The sequence below is a fragment of the Bidens hawaiensis genome, unplaced genomic scaffold (assembly GCF_021521415.1).
Source record: "Bidens hawaiensis isolate Kalapana, Puna unplaced genomic scaffold, B.hawaiensis_p1.1 tig00054765_1, whole genome shotgun sequence".
Lineage (NCBI taxonomy): Eukaryota > Viridiplantae > Streptophyta > Magnoliopsida > Asterales > Asteraceae > Bidens > Bidens hawaiensis.
In genome coordinates, this window is record NW_027506301.1 from 28,031 (window position 1) to 45,403 (window position 17,373).

Sequence of the window (17,373 nt, forward strand, 5' to 3'; positions counted from 1 at the left end):
GGTGAGAATTTCTGAATGAGTCTTTGATAACGGAGTCAAACTGTTAGAGGATCGTGTTGAAAATTTTTGCTTGTTCTTATTACCAATCAAAGATCTTGCGTCGAATGGTTTTGATACCTCCGCGTTCAGCTGAAGTCTAGACCAAATTGGCCCCTTTGCCTGTTTATTAGGCCGTGGAGTTTGGAACTCCACTTTTAACGTCTTCTTTGAGTTGCTATACCCCAAGGTTTTCTCAGTTATGGCATACAACTTTGTCGTGGTCATGATATCATCCCATTCTTGTGGCATTCCATCTCTGCCCGTTAGGGTTCGAATCAATGCATCACATCTAACATTCTTGCGGAAGGCACCACGAAGCATATCTTTGCTGATTCCGCCGACGTTCAGGCTTTCGTCATTGAATCGGGTGATGAAATCTTCCACAGATTCGTTATCACGGCGGATAACGTCCAAAAGTTCCGACTGATCACGAGTATGTTTCTTCTGCTGGCTAAACTGTTGAGAAAATTTTTTCACCAGATCATCCCAGCTGGAAATTTGACCATCGAGTAATTTTTCAAACCATTCTCGTGCTGCCCCTGTTAGTGTCAATGCGAACATGTGACACCAATAGGGGAGCGTCCATCCGTTAACACCACCTACCGCCACAAAGTTTTGGAGATGATCGCTTGGATCGGTCATTCAATTATATTTACCCACCGATGTAGGTATTTTAGCTTGACTAGAAAAGGTGCTATCGCGATGCGAGCTATGAACTTCGATTTTTCAGCGAAGGCTTCTGGGCGATACGGTTTAGTGAAATCTTCTTCCGCATCGCTATGGTATTGAGTATGACGGACTACGTCCTGCGGGCGAATAATCCCTTCCCGCGAACGCAGCCTGCTATCACCAGTGTAGAAACTGAAGTTTCCTGGGTGATATGTTGAATCATAACTATCGAACTTATCTACGTAGAATGGCATCCGCATGTCCATGCGAGGACGGGGACGCAACCTCCGTACTTCACCGAATTCTTGTTCCGCTTGTTGACTATAACGGATTTGACTTCATCTCATTGTTGGTGGAGGAGAAAGAGATCTCCTGGGAGATTCTTCATAAGTCAGAGTGCGGGCATGAAAACGTTCGTTGCGCACTCTTCGCTCATATTCAGCTGTTAAATTCTCTTGCTGTATGCGGAGCCACTCCTCTGGAGACAGTGGTCCCCTAGATCTGGAATTATGTTGATGAGTTCTCGCCAGATCAGAATCGCCAGAATCATCTCCCAGACCCAATTCTGACATAGACCGGTGAGTTTCTCTCATAATTCGTCCGAGGTCACCCAGATTAGAACCTTCTGGTGCCATGACACGTCCCAAATCAGTAGGAGTTGGGCCAACTGGTGTTGTAACACGCTCGAGGGTATGACCTCCAGGTGTCACATCAGCAATTCGTGAACCCGGAGCTGTGATACGTGCAAAAACACTTGAAGCAAAACCTTCAGGTGCTTCCGTATTAGTAACACGTGAAGCAGGTGCAGGGGTTCCCGTCGGCCCCTCAGGAAATTGACTCATATCGTACTAACCATAAAACCAACAGAAACTTGTGCAGTTCTAACACCAAAACGGATGGCGCCAATGAAGAAACACGGATCTGATCCCCTTAATGGGTCTCAAATCTGATGAGTCAACAGGGTATGATACGATAACAACCAACACGATATGAGCACAACTTCCCAAAGTCTAGTGACGTAAACCTGCAAAACCAACACCGTGAGCTCGTTACGGGAAGGACAAGAGGGGGGGTCTTCCCGTAACCACCCTCCAGCGTGAGAATAAGTACAGTTCTGAAGGAGATAAAGTACTTAAGTATATAGAGAGAGTACAGTGGGAGTGAATGAATACCTCATGAAGATTGAGAAGGTATGTATAGCCAAAGGATGTGGAAAGGTGATTGAGTCAGCTGTCCTTTTCAGAAGATGCTCTTGTAACCACCTTGACACGTGTCCTCAAATGATAGGTTAAGTTATACGTCGCATGTGCATGTATAACAACCTGGACATGCGTCCTTATTAGATATGATGATTAATAACCCTAACCATGTACACGGTTATAACGACCTTGCCATGTGTCCTTTATTTATTAGCCAAGAGATCACGTATTGACCAAGAAAGCATTATGGTAAATCTTCTAGAAAGTAGTTAGTTAATTACAGCTGTCATGAGGCATTACCTCCTGGTCATCCAAGCGGACGAATGCTTTGTCCTGCGGATGACTTCTGAGGGTGCCAGGATGCTTCCGCATAGGTCATATGGGTGTTCCTTCCTTAAACGGTTATGCGGGTGATTCATATGTTTTGCGGGTGTCTTACGAGGATGAATCCTCTGACCCGCGGGGAGTTCTTAAGGATATTTAGGTCTGTTTGGTACCCTACCTCTATAACTAGTGTTATCATTTTCTTGTAATTTAAAATCCCAAAGTATTGTCAATGTAGTAGAAAGCATGTAAAAAATTCTAAGTCAAAAAGTTATAGTTTAATCATGAGCATCACGTGTAACAACTCTTATATCTTTGTAAACTACGGTAATCAAAAACCGAACATGACTGAAATTGTGATTTTTTTTTCGGCGTAACCAATTAAATTTTCATATTTGTTTTACTTGCAAATAGCATACTAATATACACGTGAAGTTTAAACTTATTAGATTACGTTTTCCCTACAACTTTTTACCATGTCCTTACCTCACTGGGAGGCCGCTCGACTTGCATACAAGAAAATACATAACATTCACTTAGTAACAATTCGTTTTGTCACACAATAAACTATTTAACAAAGTCATGAAACACTTTGTAATAACTTGAAGAGAGTAAATGGGATAAAGTCATGAAAGTATAAAACTAACTTATCTTTGTTTATCGTTTAGCCTTTACTCTTGAACAATCAATAGGAGAAGAAATGATTTGTTTTTTTAGGTATGGGGGCTTTGGTCCGTTTTTCATGTTATGCGTAGGTCAAATTTCCAATTAATATAAAATTAAATTTTAATAATCAAGAGTATTTCAGTTCTCATTCAAGAGATTTTCAATGTCAGGCAACAACATGGATCACTTATGTAATCTGTCATTTGTTAATGAACATTGAGTACCAGTCATGTAATTATGAAATTTAGAGATCAAATATACAAATGAAGTAAACTCGAATGAGCATCATGAAATTCATGTAATTAACTCTAAAACTAATATATTTAATGGATAACCAAGCCCACAATCAATAAATATATGCTTATTTATTTATACACAACTTTTAGAAGTATAGTAAGTTGGTAACTTTTTCGTTAAAATAAAAAAAAATACACGAATGTAAGTTGGTAACATTTTCGTTAAAAAAAAGTAATAAAAAAATACACGAATGTTTGGAAATGAAATGACACCGTGGCTGAAAAAATTCGCGGGAAAGCAGGCTCCATAAGTGTCACAAACTCTTGACCTCTTCTTCTTCTTCTATTCTATTGAGTGTGTGAGAAACATAACTGAAGATGGTGGGACGATTGCTTGGCAAACCCCCTTGGAGCCGTCCGCTTCACTTTCGACAACGACGGATTAACTCAGGTAGCTTTCTATTCTAGGGTTTATAAGTTATTTTACACCTTGTCCGATTACAGAATAATAATAATGGGTTTTATGTACTTTGATTGCTAAAATATCCAATTGAGTTGATTTTGAAGGTCATTAACGTCATTTCTTTCTTAATTGATTATTTGATCACCGTTTGATTTATTTTTAGGTCCCAATGCTGACTCCATCAACGGTTAAATGGGTTCAACCAAACTCTTTAGTTCGGTTTCGAGGAATGATACAAGACATGTTGGGTAATGAGTTTTATGTTGGCGCTTACAAGGTATGTTTTTTTTTTTTTTGCCTGAATTTAACCTCTGAATAAGATTATGAATATGTTTTTTTAATTAATTTTATTCCTATTAATTTTGGGTTCATTTTTTCGCAGAACAATGATACATGGAATACCAATAAGTTTACAGACGTTTCTCAATATCCCATGGGTTCTTCATCTAATACGCGTGTCTGGGAACGTCGGTTACTTTACTGTGTTCCTGTAAGTCCAGTTAGGCTTATCATGTATGCATTTATGATGTAAAACTATTATTTACTTTTTGTATTTTTTCTTCATTATAGGCTCCTGGTCAGAATTCATGGGTGTATGCTACTTCTGATGGTCAGGCAAATACGTACGCCTCGCCAGCAAGTCGAGAGAAGCGACAGAGAGACGACTGCTCTGTTTCTGATGAGGTGGAAATGCAAGTATGTTGGAATCTATGTTAAAAGTTTTTTGTATTTGTACGTTTTTAAGTAGATATTATGAAAAAGTTTAAAGCTTTACATGTTTGACATAAGTTTGGTCAATGACAGGACTTGAATAATGAGATACCGGAGTCTTCAAGTGCAAAAAAGATGGTGAGCTAATTGTCTTGTTTTCTTATAACAATTTGATTACTTTGTATAAGTTGATGTTATATTCTGTCTTATAATTTTAAATTAACTTGATGCAAATATTTACTTTTAACAGCGAGAATGTGGATCTGTTCTACCGGAGAGCATGACCGAGGGTACCGATTGTGGTATGATTATGGTGTCTGATTTTGATAATAACGATTTTCCCTGTTTAGTGAAGGTAATTTTTTTTTAATTTTAAATTAACGTCAAAACATCATACTTTATATAAAGTTTTAAATCAGAATGTCTAATTAAGTGTTAGTTGACTTATTCTGTAGATATATGACACACCGGAATCTGACTTGAAGCTAAATGATGTCTTTGAGTTTATCGGTGTCCTGACATTTGACACTGATGTTAAAAATGATAAAAATGGTGAACATGAACTGGAACATTGTTTTGACAAAGAGGAATTAGTCAACCTACCTCCTAGCAAGGTCAGCACCCATCTCTATGCTTAAAAGTATATATGAGTAGGTTTATTTTTTATTACACTTAATGGTTTAATACATTATAAATATGTTTTCAGGTTCCACGTCTTCATTGTCTTGTACACCGAAAGCTTTCACCTGATGATTTGATTATTAGACCACCAACAATGGAGGTAGATGACTTTAGTTAGATGATTTTGTTTATTCATTTCAATGTGTAATAGTTAAATAAGTAATATTAATTCAAGCGTTGTGATCTTGCAGCCAAAACCTCATTTGATGAAAGAAATACGCCAGTCCCTTTTGCAGCATCTTACAGTAATTCTTGGTGGTGATGATTTAGCAGCTAATTTTATATTATTACATCTATTATCAAAGGTAATCAGTTATAACTTATTATATCTATATGTGTATATGCATGTAGATTACACAAACACAAACGCGCATACACTTTGTTTTAACTTAACAAGAATTGTTGGTACAGGTTCATGTAAGGGTAGACTCGATTGCAGTGGGGAAATTATCACTTAATCTCACAGGTTTTGACAAGTCGAGTATATCGGTGTTCGGTAACTGAATTAACGATGCGTTGAAAAACCTTATACCTTTCAGTCAATGTATTCCTCTCACCGTGGAATATCTTAATACTGCTTCACTTGCACCAGTGAAAGATTACCAAACAAACAGGTAACATAACATAAAAGCGTGTATAATATCTCATTCTGTTATTAATTTTCCATTATTATAAATTTATAATAAACTTTTTTGTGTTATCATATTTGCAGACTCGTGCCCGGGGTTCTTCAGTGTGCAGAGGGTTCACATTTTACAATAGACGAGACACAGTTACAATCAGGGACTTTAAACAGTAATGGTGTTGAAAACACGCGGTTGCTTAAGGATCTAATGGAGTTTCAAAAAGTATGTTTTTTTTTTTTTGTAAAACTTATTTTTGTTTATACGATGAGTTTGGAAATAATTACTGTTTTGTTTTGTTTTCAGTTGGAGTATGATTTTAAGTATTATAAAATGACGATGGATGCGGATGTTCAAATTTTAATTCTTTCTGAAGGAAAATCAAACATTTTACCGGCTGATATTGTTATCCCGTTTCATCCATCGTGTGCGGGTCCTACAATCGTGGAGGAACAAATGTTAAACGTGTGGAGATGGTTTTTGGCTACGGTTAGATCGTTGCCACATTCTATTGGGGCTGATATGCAAAAGGTACATTACACGTGACTATTAGAGTTGATTTTAATTTTTAATGATTAATCTGAAACGTCTAAAATGTTATAATGACAGGTGGTAGAAGATGATATGGTTGCAGCAAGACAGGTTGATCGAAGCTTGGGGACCGAAGATTTTAACAGGTTTAGTATTTCAGTTTTTAATTTGTTTAAATCTGTGTTAACTGTGGATTTAGTAGATGATATTGGTTCATCTAATTTCGATTTATAGATGGCTCACTATGGGGAGGCTAATGGGGGTGAGCTTTGGTGAGACATGTTTGTCACATGAGCATTGGCAAATGGTGAAAGAAATGGAAAGGCTAAGAAAAGAAAGGCTTATTAAATGAGCGCGTAGATGATGGTTAGGTTTTGTGGTTGATGGTTCTTGAAATGTAGCCATTGTTAAAAAGTACATGGCTTCTTTTCTTTAATTTATGGCTCTATTGTATCCTAATATTTAATTGCATTTTGTGGCTTTCATTGTTACATATATATCTTGTTACTATTATTGTAAATGGGTTTATAAGCAAGCTGAGGTTGAGCTCGGTTTGCTTAACTTTGCTTAACTTAAAGAACACGAGCTTAAGTTGAGCTTAGCTTGTTTTGAGCTATATTTCTAACTCGAGTTTGGTTCACATATAATTGTTTGAATAGTGGAAATGTATCTAGCCTAAAGTTTAAGTCCCCAAGGTTCAAAGAGATTAGAATAAAATAGTAACAAGTTCGTTGGTTAATTTAGTGCACTGCTGCGCTATACGTTCTATGAAGCAAGTTTTTCTTTGCTTTGCTTTGCTTTGCTTTGCTTTGTCTTACACCCCTCTAAACGAAAATCTTTAATGCTCTCTAGCGACATAGTTGAGGTAAAGTTGTGACCTTTAAATTGTAATGACTTTGTAATGAGTCCTCAGACGCCTTTGCAACGATCTTTCGGGCATAGCTAAACAGATTAACCAACCTTTAAAATTGTTTGAATATCAAACCGTTATAATACATATTAAATAACTTTTTGGGGTAAATGAATGTTAAAAATAGTATCGAACTGGTCGACAAATGAACGTGTGTCGCCTTCAGTTGCCCATGATCCAACTATTCCATCTCGCTTATGAAAATTCTTGAATTATTTCATAAAATCATAAAAAAATATATATGTTATTTAGTTAAGAGTTACATTTGCCCTGTATAGACGTTTTATTTACCCTCCATTAATTGAATTTGAATGCATATTGTTGGTGTGTACGTTTGATGTTAACAGAAATTTTGTAAAAAATTTGTCCACACACAATCAACCAACCAACTGATCCTAAACCCTTGAATAATAATATTTAAAATCCATCCATTAGTTTGTTTAAAAACTCTTAATTTCCCTCCATTAATTGATTCAGGTCTCCTCTTCCTTGTTCACCGCGAAGATCGATATGATGATCAGCAGGCAACGATTACATTCCGTCATATCAATCTTCGTTACAGTTCATCCTCATGAGACCTACAACGTCTTCTACGCAACCTCCTCTTTCTTCTTCGTAAGTCACCTCTAATTCCATCATCTTTCCGCTTTTACAATCCCTAAAATTCATCTGATGCAGGCGTTGAGCGCGTATTTTGTGGTCCTGCCATTACGAGACGAAGGCGCCATTTCCTTAGGTATACGTAATCTCCCTGGCCTTTTTATCGGATCGCTGGTATTGACATTGATCGCGGCTCCTGTTACAACGCTCATCTTCTCATCACCTAATATTTCTAAAGCTAAGGTACATGCATTCCCTAATTTGTTTAACTTCCAGAGGTAGGTTTATGTTATTATTTGTTTTAATTTATATCAAATAATTATACTATTACTTGTTTGTTGAATTCCAGGCTTTGGTGTTGGTACACAGGTTTTTCAGTGCAAGTTTTGTTTTGTTTTTCATATTATGGATATTATCATCTCCTGCAAAATCAAGGGTAACAATAGAACCAATCACAACACACAATAAACCAGTTTCATTATAATGTTTTTCACCTTTTCACTGAACATGCATAGGGCTTCTTCTCCACATCATCAGCTGTAAAAGAGGAAGTCAACGTTGAGGAACACGGATGGTTTTACATTTCAGTTAGAGTTGCATTCTTCTTATGGGTACGTACCAAACTATTATCTTGTGTTCACAACTATATATGTATATAAGTTTTAAATTAGTAAACTTCTCATGTTTCTATAGGTTGCTCTGCTAAATCTAATATCTATATCTTCAACATGGGCAAGAGTTATTGATGCAATGGACAATGAGGTATGTGTACTCATTCATCAAGAATGTATGCATTATACAGGTGGCTAATTTGACCCATTTGCTTATAAACGGGTCGATTCAATTCAGTCAGGTTCAAGATTGTTTGGATTCATTGGTGCTGGCTCCACATTAGGCCAGCTTTTTGGGTCCTTGTTTGCCACAACAATGACTTGTTTGGGCCCATGTATGTGTACTCGTGTTCTTCGTATCTTGAAGTGTGATTGCAGTTATTCTGCTCATTTATCGCACGTGTTTATTGCGCTTTCAGGCCTGCTTTTGGTTGCTACTTTGTTGATGGAACTTGCGGCTCGGTTTTCAGAAAAGATAAGCAAGGATATGTCACATAGTTCTGAAGAATCATCATCTACCCTTAGGTACATAATAAAGCTAAGTTATATGGCACGAAAATCTCACATAATATGATTAAATTACTAGTATTCTTTCATAGAAGAAGCGGAAGTAAAAAGTCTCGGTTTTGGGCTTTACTGGAAGGAATAAGGCTTATATGCTCATCAACTTATTTGTTAAACGTGTCATTGTTTTTGTGGCTAAGTGCAATGACCACTTCATTCTTCTATTTTCAGGTATAAGTTGTCTTATTTAGTTATTTTTAAAAAGTTGAAATGAAATTGATTGTATTAATTTGTGCTTACAGAAAGTAACCATAATTGCCTCAACTGTTACGAGCCCTACTGAAAGAAGACATTCATTTGCACAAATCAATAGTTTTGTTGCTGTGTTTATCCTTACTGGTCAACTTACTTTGACGGTATGCTAAATATATCTGTTGAAAGTTAGTTATACAACGGTAACATTTTAACAATAACTAACTTTTTGTTACCTTTGTTTTGGTTATAGGGGCGAATTCTTACCGTTGCAGGGGTCACTATAGCGCTTTGTTCAACACCGCTGTTTTCTTTCTTGAATTTGATAGCTATTGCAATATGGCCAACTTATTGGTCAGTTGCGTTGTTGGAGACTTTCCGGAAGGTTCGACTTGCTATCGACCCCCTTTTAAAACTTATTTGGATAGTTTTTGACTGTATCTGATTGTAATGATATGCAATTTACAGGTGATAACATATGTTTTAACCAGACCAGGCAGAGAACTGCTTTTCACCGTTGTATCACAGGATGAAAAATACAAAGCTAAGGTATCCACCCCCCCCCCCCTCTTCTTACCAACAACACATACCTTACATAACATGTGTTTGACAACATATGTAACAGGTATGCATAGATGTTCTTGTTCAAAGGGTTGGAGATGCTATTGCAGCCGGAATGTACAGGTTGTTATATAGCAGTTTGAATGGGAAAACAACTACCATTTCTCTCTATGCATTACCTGTATGTACTTTAAGAACTTTGCTAATGTCTAAATTAATAAGGATTTGAATATTATTTCTGATTCTTATAATTTGAATGTACAACAGGTCTGCTTCTTATGGATACTAACAGGATTTCAACTAGGAAGGCGACAAACGCAACTTGCAAAGTCACAAAATCTCTCTATCAGGTTTTGAGCATAGACATTAGACATGATCTTAGTGTTTAAAAATATTTCTGTAACACACATGACAATGTGTTTTGTGTAACCCTTAATGGGATATTTTCAATGAAAACAATTCTATAGGATTGGTATGAGTACAATATTGTCGAGTTTAGAGTCGATTCTTTAAGGTTTGAAGCGCATATGAGTTGTTAAATCGTGTGTTCCATGAAAGTGAATCCGGAGATTTGTTAACAATACAATAGACCAACAAGTTGGTCTTTCCTTCATGTTAAAACTCTTTCTACATATGATGTCATCATTGTTAGGATTTGTGAAGATTTCGGGTCGATTTTGGGCTCATTGACGTCGATGGGTAGATGCACAAAGTGGACGGTTCTAACTAGGGCCCATATATATGTTTCTTGTTCCCTGTATATAAACCGATTTATGTAATTGTAATTAGTGGTTCCGAGCATAATGAAATAACCTGGTCGCATGCTGTGGATACATGTCCCTCATTGAGACCGAACCTGCGAACCACAATAAAGTTATTGTATCATCTATATATTCAGCAACTGCGTGTTTAATCATTTGCGTTCGTGTTGTCGCTTCCGTTTTACCACCTAATGATAAGAGTGGTCTTTCCAGTTGTGATATTTAATTTCTTTTTCAAAACTAATATCATCATCTTATCTAAGTTGGGTGTCATGGAGCATGATAATTTATAGGCATTATATGGGTGGATTTAGCCCCTACATTAACACTAGGGACATTATAAGGATTATAAGGTCATGAATGTTTTTATAATAAAGTTCATATGTGTCTTAAAGAGGTAATGACTGAAAAGAGATTATCCGATACACATGTTTTTTTAACTAAAAAAGTGATGATCATGTGATGGAAAATGCCAGAGCATTATCCATTACTCATGTGGTTATTTCTTTAGTATGATTAATAATTCCACAACAACATTTCACCAATGACATTAAATATGCCGTTGACTTATCTAGTTTGTGGTTACCTATCAACTATCATCAAACAATCATCACTATTTCACCAACCAATCTTATCTAGCTTTGTGGTAAGATATCAAATTTCATCAATTAAACTTATCTAACTTTATGGCTACATTCTTTTGTTAAAGGAACTTTTTAAACCATTAATGTGTGGACTATGGAGTTGCTTATTAATCATGTGTACGACACTAAAATGAAGTCAATAGATATTTCATCAATACTAGGGTTAACAATAGTTGCATCAGATATCAATTATCAAAATTTGAATATCTTCACCAAGTCACATTTTAAAACAATCTATTCTAACTAGTTAAAACTGAAAGTTACCACGAAACATCTTGTAAACTTATAGAATAATTCGGTTTACTTAAGCAAAAAATAGAATATCACTTGCCGTCAAGAGCAATAAGAAGGAATGTGAAGTGATTCAAGCTCTCGTGTTGGTAACTTGTTGGATGATTTAGTAGCCAAACCATGAGGCAAAGAACTCAACCGCTATACATGAGGAGGCAAGTGGAAAGAATAGAGCAGCATCTTGTCGTAGAGAGGAATAAGAGGATTTTCAATAAGGCTTTTTCGACAGAAAAATTAATTAGTGACATTAAAGCCATGTCATTCCTTTAGGTTAGCAATCAAAACAAGAGGTTGGGACTAGTGCGGGAGAAGCCGAGTGTAGAGGTAGGGTATTAAACCTACCCCTAAGCAAGTAGTATACACTCCCGCTGGTTATAAGGGTCAGGCGCCATGCAGATACCATGGCGTCAAAACAATGAAAAGATATACGGCCTTATATAATAAACATTCCATGATACATCGGGAATGGTAGCGCCAAAGATCTCCACAAGCATGGGACAAAAATGATATTCATCGTAAATGATGCCCAACCAATAAAGGATAAACAACACATGGTCAATAGTACTACATAGTACGACATGCCAACATCAAATGGCCACGATGTCCACCAACTCCCTGGAACACACGTGCAAGGGATATAATTGGTGGAGAGCCTGACAAGGCAGTTGGTCACACCCTCTCTCCCTCCAATGGCTATAAATTCCAATGTACCTCCAAACGGTAAAGGATCTGGCATCCAATACTCTCAACTCTCTCTCAATACTTATCACAAATAGTATACTGATTCTCACGCTAGAGGGTGGTTACGAAAAAATCCCCCCATATCCTTCGTAACGAGCTCACGGTATTCTGTTTTGTAGGTGTGCTACTCATTTACGCCAAGAAGAAATATAACCCATCATGGAAAATACTAGATCATTACCCTTGAACTAGGTCATTAGACCTAAGGGGGGATTTCGTGTTTCTTCACCGAGTCAATTCAATTTTGTTAATTTTCAGTTGTAGTTTGTTCCATGGTTAGTTTTCGGTTGTATCTTTATTTCTTGTACTTTTGGGCCTCTTGTTTCTGGTAAGTGATCCTTTATTATTTTCTTTTTTAATAAAAAATGGCCTGCAAAAACAGAAAAAAAAAAAAGAGGAAAAAAAACTTGCACTCAACAAAAACAAAACCCTAATCAATTCTCCCTAACTACAACAAATATGACACATAATAAAACCCAAAAATGAGATGAGAAGATAAGACTTGAGCTATGTATATATTTATTTATTTATTTTTACTTTTTAACAAACTACAAGTCACTCCCTAGTGGTTGTATTGCCATGGTTTTAAGAACTGCTTTCTAGTTACATCCATGCAACCTGTTTATATACAACTGACATCAAGCATGAAAAAAAAATGGTAAGGAGATTAAACCTTTTAAACTTTACAAAGATTTACAGCAAGAATCTAAGTATGATCAAAAGATGGTGTCAACTGTAAGTCTCCTTTTTGCAGGTGCTTTCTCTGCAACTTGCTTTTGTAACTCCATGAAAGTCGAACCCTTGTGAGCGAAAAGTCTTCGCAGATTAATAACCGATAATTCATTGAAACCACCAACAGCAAGATCAGCCTGCACCAGATCGTACCTGCAAAATTTGATTGCAGAAATTAATCTTTAGTATAATAGGTTTAATGTTGATTAAGTTCTTACGCTGGGTGTGCACCGATAAGTGCAACCGCCATCATAGTGCAGTTGTGGGCAGCAGTTATGCCACGCGGATCATCTTCAAACACCACACATTTGGACGGTTTTCTATCCAACTGTAAAACAAATTTCAAAATTTGTTAAAACTGAATGTTCAGATAAACAGGTTGACTTTTAATTATCACATAATTTATAGGTAAAAAAACAATTTGGGATAACTTTTGATAAAAATTACTCAGCATAATTTTGGTATACTGAGTCCCTCAATTTGTAAAAAAAATCATATAAAGGTCACTAAACTAACTATTGAATATTGAAGTCCCTAAACTTGTCTAAAATACACCTACTTTTGAAATATTTTTAATTTAATGACTTATTGACTCTTAAGTTGGTCAAATTCTTCTGGTACAAACTTCGTTTTGCCAAAACTTTGGAATCTCAGTTCATCAAATTTTGACCAACATAAAGAGTTAAAAGGTTTTATCTAAATAAACAAAAGAATCACAACTACGTGCATTTTAGACAAAATTAAGGAACTTAAATATACAAAAATTAGTTTAGTGACCTTTATATGAATACTTTACAAGTTGAGGGGCTTTTTGTAAAAATAAGAAAGTATAGTGGTTTCTTGTGGTATTTACCACTTCTTATACAAAAGTGTTAATTTAAAGAGTAAAACAAGTTTACATAGATGCTTATATAATACCACACTCATTTTTGTCAAACTTCGGTATTAAGATAAATCACCACCAAATTACATGAAAATATAAAGATTATTCAAGTTTAATATTTGCACTAATAATTACAGAATGGCATTGAGAACAAAGCTTACCTTTACCGCTGCAGAAAGTAATCTATGAGCCATGGAATCCATGCCATCTTCCTCAGTTACAATTGCCTATAAGTGCATATACAAGGGCATTTTGGTCATTTAAAACTACCAGCGGTTCATAAGACAATAAACCGAAGCTCATACATACAGTACCTGAAAATACTTCATAAGTCCCATATTTTCCAATATTTCAACCATAATTCTTCTATCAAGAGTTGAAACAACAGCACAAGGAATCCGGGCCGTTGATACCGCATCCAACCATTCTTTTAAACCTTCCATTGGTTCCGCAAGCTAATTAACAAAAACAAAAACAAAAACATACTTTTGAGTAATTTATTTGTGGTTATTAAAGAAACTGAATGATTAAAGCAATCAAGGAAATAAAAATATAACCTTGAGAAGATTGTTGCTATATAACTGAGAAAGTTTTGACTCAAGTCTTTCCAATTCACATGCTTCGTTCTCCCACAGTAACACCTAAGAGTTTAATAAATGATAAAAAGAATTTATAAAATTGGCATAAATATAAATCTGATCATTATGAAAATGGGAAGCTTGGATTTCAACGGTTATAAAACCTTTTGCAAAACATGATCTGGAGCACCATGAAGCAAAAGCCTTTGCACATCATCATCATCAGGAATTTGCTTTCCTACATAGATTGCAAAACAAAATGAGCAAAAGAAGGTTTAACAAAGATCTAAAAAAATGTAAATATCACAAAGCGTGAAAGAAAATTTTTTATTTGGTAAAATAATCGTCAAGTAAGCATCTTTTACTCGTTTATCAATACGCAATATGTATATTAATATTGCATGCCTTTTAACAAACTAGTAAAAACAATGTAATGTTACTAATATCGTTATCATATATTTTCTACACATTTTTCAAATATGACCACAAACCTTCTTCGTGTGCAAGTTCTTTCCAAGCACTTAACTTCAGAGCTTGAGTACCCGCCTAATCACCATTAACAAACTAATCTTAAAAACCAGATATAATAATGCTAAAGCTTTATGATTCAAATCAATATACAACAAAAGCTATCATTTGCATTAATAAAAAAACACCATTTAACTCAGTTTGCATCATACCATATAAATGCACAAACGTTCAAATACTTACCACCACATTGTCCCATGAAAAAATAAGCCCATAAGCTTCATCCGGCTTCATAGCATACCGAATCCTTTTCAAAAACCCCTCTTGCAATCGATCATTCAAAAAATCCTACATACAAAACACCATAATCTTATTCACTTCAACTTCAAGAACCAAATTCACACAAAATAGTGATAAAACAAAATCCTTACAACATCAACTTTCAACGGCCCGTCCGGTCTAAACGTCTCAAACCCTTCTCCATATTCAGCTCCAATCGCCTAAAAACACAATTTTCATAAACCCCACAATCAAACTCAAACCCTAGAACCCCAAATTCCAAATTAACCCCTAAATGGCTAAATTAATACAATCATCCCAAAAAGATTCAAACTTTCACATACTGAATCAATAAATTTACCTCTTGTGTAAAAATCTTGGTGGGTGTGAGCTGAAACCCATCAATTGGGCCGATTTCATCGGACCCATAACAACCCCTAATCACGTTCTTTCGATTACGATGTAGGTCAAGAAAGTTCGAACGTTGTAAGCTCTGTAAGACACAAGATTGATTCATCAGGGTACAAGTATATAAAGTCAAGAACATGTAAAAAGTAAAAAAAGAATGAAACTTTAACCGGTAATTTGAGGTGAATCGGTAGATGGTGTGGAAGAAATGAAGTTGGAATCAGGCGGAAACCGGAAGCTGATTCCATGTGTTCGGAACAATTGAACAAGAAGATGATGATGAAGTGGTTAGTAATTTGGTCACTTGTTTTTTATTATGGTTTTGTTAATTAATATTAAAATATTAATTAACACGATTGGATTGGATTGGATTGGATTGGATTGGATTGGATTGGATTGGAGTCCGAATCACTTGTGGGGCCTGCATAATATTATGTTTAGGGTCCCATAAATATGATCATGTGGATATGAGTAATAGAGAACATAGACGTGTGCTACAAACTCACCACATGACTAACTCAATAGAATATGTTCTAGTCATAAAGTTCAGTTTTATGTTGTCTTTAGAAAAGAGGTTTTATGATATCATCCGGGGGATATTGATATGATGTTGAGGACATTAATTCAACGTCAATGATCTGCTTTATAACAAGAATAATCAGTATAATATATAATTCAAGGGTTTAATATTTGTCTTTAAATTATTTCGTCATAATATTAGTCCTGTCTTTAATGGTCATTTTTTCTATTACTAATTTTCTTTTGTATTGATGGTCTTGTAATTGGAACTAGAGAAAGCAATGAAGAATAAAAATGTGTAATATGTTCTTTAGTCTATTATGTTCTTGAAGAGTGGTTATCTCGAATCAAGTGTGTCATTTCAAATTACTTTTGTTGATGATTAATCTATGTACTAACTACTAAGTTAGTTTTTTGTTTATGTAAGTGGTTTTAGGTTTAAAATTTGGTAAGTTGTATAAGTGGCGGATCCAGGAATATTTTTTAGGTGGTGCATAACTTTTTAGATGATTCAATTTCATAGAGTCAGGTATAAAAGATTTCGGGTCGGTTTGAGGTTCAGGTCGGTTCGATGGTTGACGTGAGGTCGAAGACTTACTCAAAAATAAACCAAATACAACTAATTAGATAGCGGTAAGTGGGTGTCGAACACAAGGAGTTTGTGAAAAATGTGTTACTAAGTAGCTTTCCAATTTATATATATTAAACTAAGTGCAGAAAATAAATTCAAAAATTTGGTTGTTTGGTTTGATTAACAAAAAGAACTGAAAACAATTTAATGAGTTTTAAATCAATACGAGAAAATATGCCTTCCCTCGGTTTCAGGTTTCTACGAATGTCAAAATAAATGTTTAACTGAGATGAACGATAAAGATATAGTCCGTGCTTATGCAGAGATTGTGATAATTGAAGACTAAGTACTTGGATTGTAAATGCAAGGTAATCACTCAAATATCAATTAGATTATCTAACCCCGAATCCCTCCCGATCAATCTCGATTGCTTACAGAACCAAGAACTGATGGTTTAGAACACGAACTCAATAAAATAACAATCTAACAATCAGTTCATAACACCATAATAATGAAATCAACAAGATCAAACTATTATCTCACAAATTGCATAAACATTCAATCAACATTCATAAAAAAAACCTTACAATCCGAGGGAAAACACAAAGAGATTTAGCCAAGCATCATTAGGTTCATCATCCTTTCGATTAAAGTAATTATACGAATCGCATAACCCAACTAATGATTACCAATACCAAAATATTGTTCTTGCACTCCCAAATTCGTCCATAGGGTATTCTTGATTGAAAGATAGATGAAAAGACACCCAAAAACGGAATGAAAACAAGGGAATTCAACAGTTACTATCTCCGAACCGTGGCCCACGGTGCCCACCGTGGCCCATGGTCCAGTTATGGTGACCATGGAAGCCACGGTACGGTGGATTCTGGTTTTTTGAGCTGGGTTGACCATGGGCCA

General features: G+C 35.6%; 2 protein-coding genes and 1 pseudogene across 3 annotated transcripts; 2 read left to right on the forward strand and 1 right to left on the reverse strand.

Annotated features, from left to right (window-relative positions):
• The first annotated feature begins 1,641 nt into the window (after positions 1 to 1,641).
• On the forward strand, positions 1,642 to 6,651 carry LOC143617415 (mini-chromosome maintenance complex-binding protein-like; annotated as a pseudogene). The gene is made up of 15 exons (XR_013150828.1): positions 1,642 to 1,670; positions 3,512 to 3,584; positions 3,760 to 3,873; positions 3,979 to 4,086; positions 4,167 to 4,292; positions 4,401 to 4,445; positions 4,558 to 4,662; positions 4,763 to 4,921; positions 5,014 to 5,088; positions 5,180 to 5,293; positions 5,400 to 5,602; positions 5,701 to 5,836; positions 5,918 to 6,142; positions 6,221 to 6,288; positions 6,377 to 6,651. The product of XR_013150828.1 is annotated as a mini-chromosome maintenance complex-binding protein-like (transcript).
• Positions 6,652 to 7,423: 772 nt separating this feature from the next.
• LOC143617420 (uncharacterized) lies at positions 7,424 to 10,138 on the forward strand. The gene is given in 13 exon segments (XM_077089986.1): positions 7,424 to 7,667; positions 7,731 to 7,895; positions 8,002 to 8,124; positions 8,168 to 8,263; positions 8,346 to 8,414; positions 8,502 to 8,598; positions 8,683 to 8,777; positions 8,780 to 8,998; positions 9,070 to 9,183; positions 9,273 to 9,404; positions 9,488 to 9,568; positions 9,645 to 9,761; positions 9,848 to 10,138. Coding segments are annotated over 13 exon segments (1,503 nt in total). The 5' UTR covers positions 7,424 to 7,562; the 3' UTR covers positions 9,938 to 10,138.
• Positions 10,139 to 12,600: 2,462 nt separating this feature from the next.
• LOC143617417 (5-amino-6-(5-phospho-D-ribitylamino)uracil phosphatase, chloroplastic-like) lies at positions 12,601 to 15,680 on the reverse strand. Its single transcript, XM_077089984.1, has 11 exons — positions 15,536 to 15,680; positions 15,319 to 15,450; positions 15,110 to 15,178; positions 14,922 to 15,026; positions 14,702 to 14,756; positions 14,375 to 14,448; positions 14,190 to 14,273; positions 13,947 to 14,087; positions 13,794 to 13,859; positions 12,968 to 13,077; positions 12,601 to 12,902 (listed from the first exon to the last, which is right to left on the reverse strand). The coding sequence occupies exons 1-11, from the start codon at positions 15,611 to 15,613 to the stop codon at positions 12,734 to 12,736; spliced, it is 1,083 nt and encodes a 360-aa protein (XP_076946099.1). The 5' UTR covers positions 15,614 to 15,680; the 3' UTR covers positions 12,601 to 12,733.
• Between the last annotated feature and the right edge of the window lie 1,693 nt (positions 15,681 to 17,373).

What these genes read in the sequence shown, in the direction of transcription:
- LOC143617417 (XM_077089984.1), bottom strand. Translation starts at nt 15,613, where the DNA reads ATGGAATCAGCTTCCGGTTTCCGCCTGATTCCAACTTCATTTCTTCCA. An exon ending in CGATTCACCTCAAATTACCG is followed by an intron (nt 15,451 to 15,535) that starts GTTAAAGTTTCA and finishes TGTGTCTTACAG; the next exon opens with AGCTTACAACGTTCGAACTT. An exon ending in ATAGCAACAATCTTCTCAAG is followed by an intron (nt 14,088 to 14,189) that starts GTTATATTTTTA and finishes TTTGTTAATTAG; the next exon opens with CTTGCGGAACCAATGGAAGG.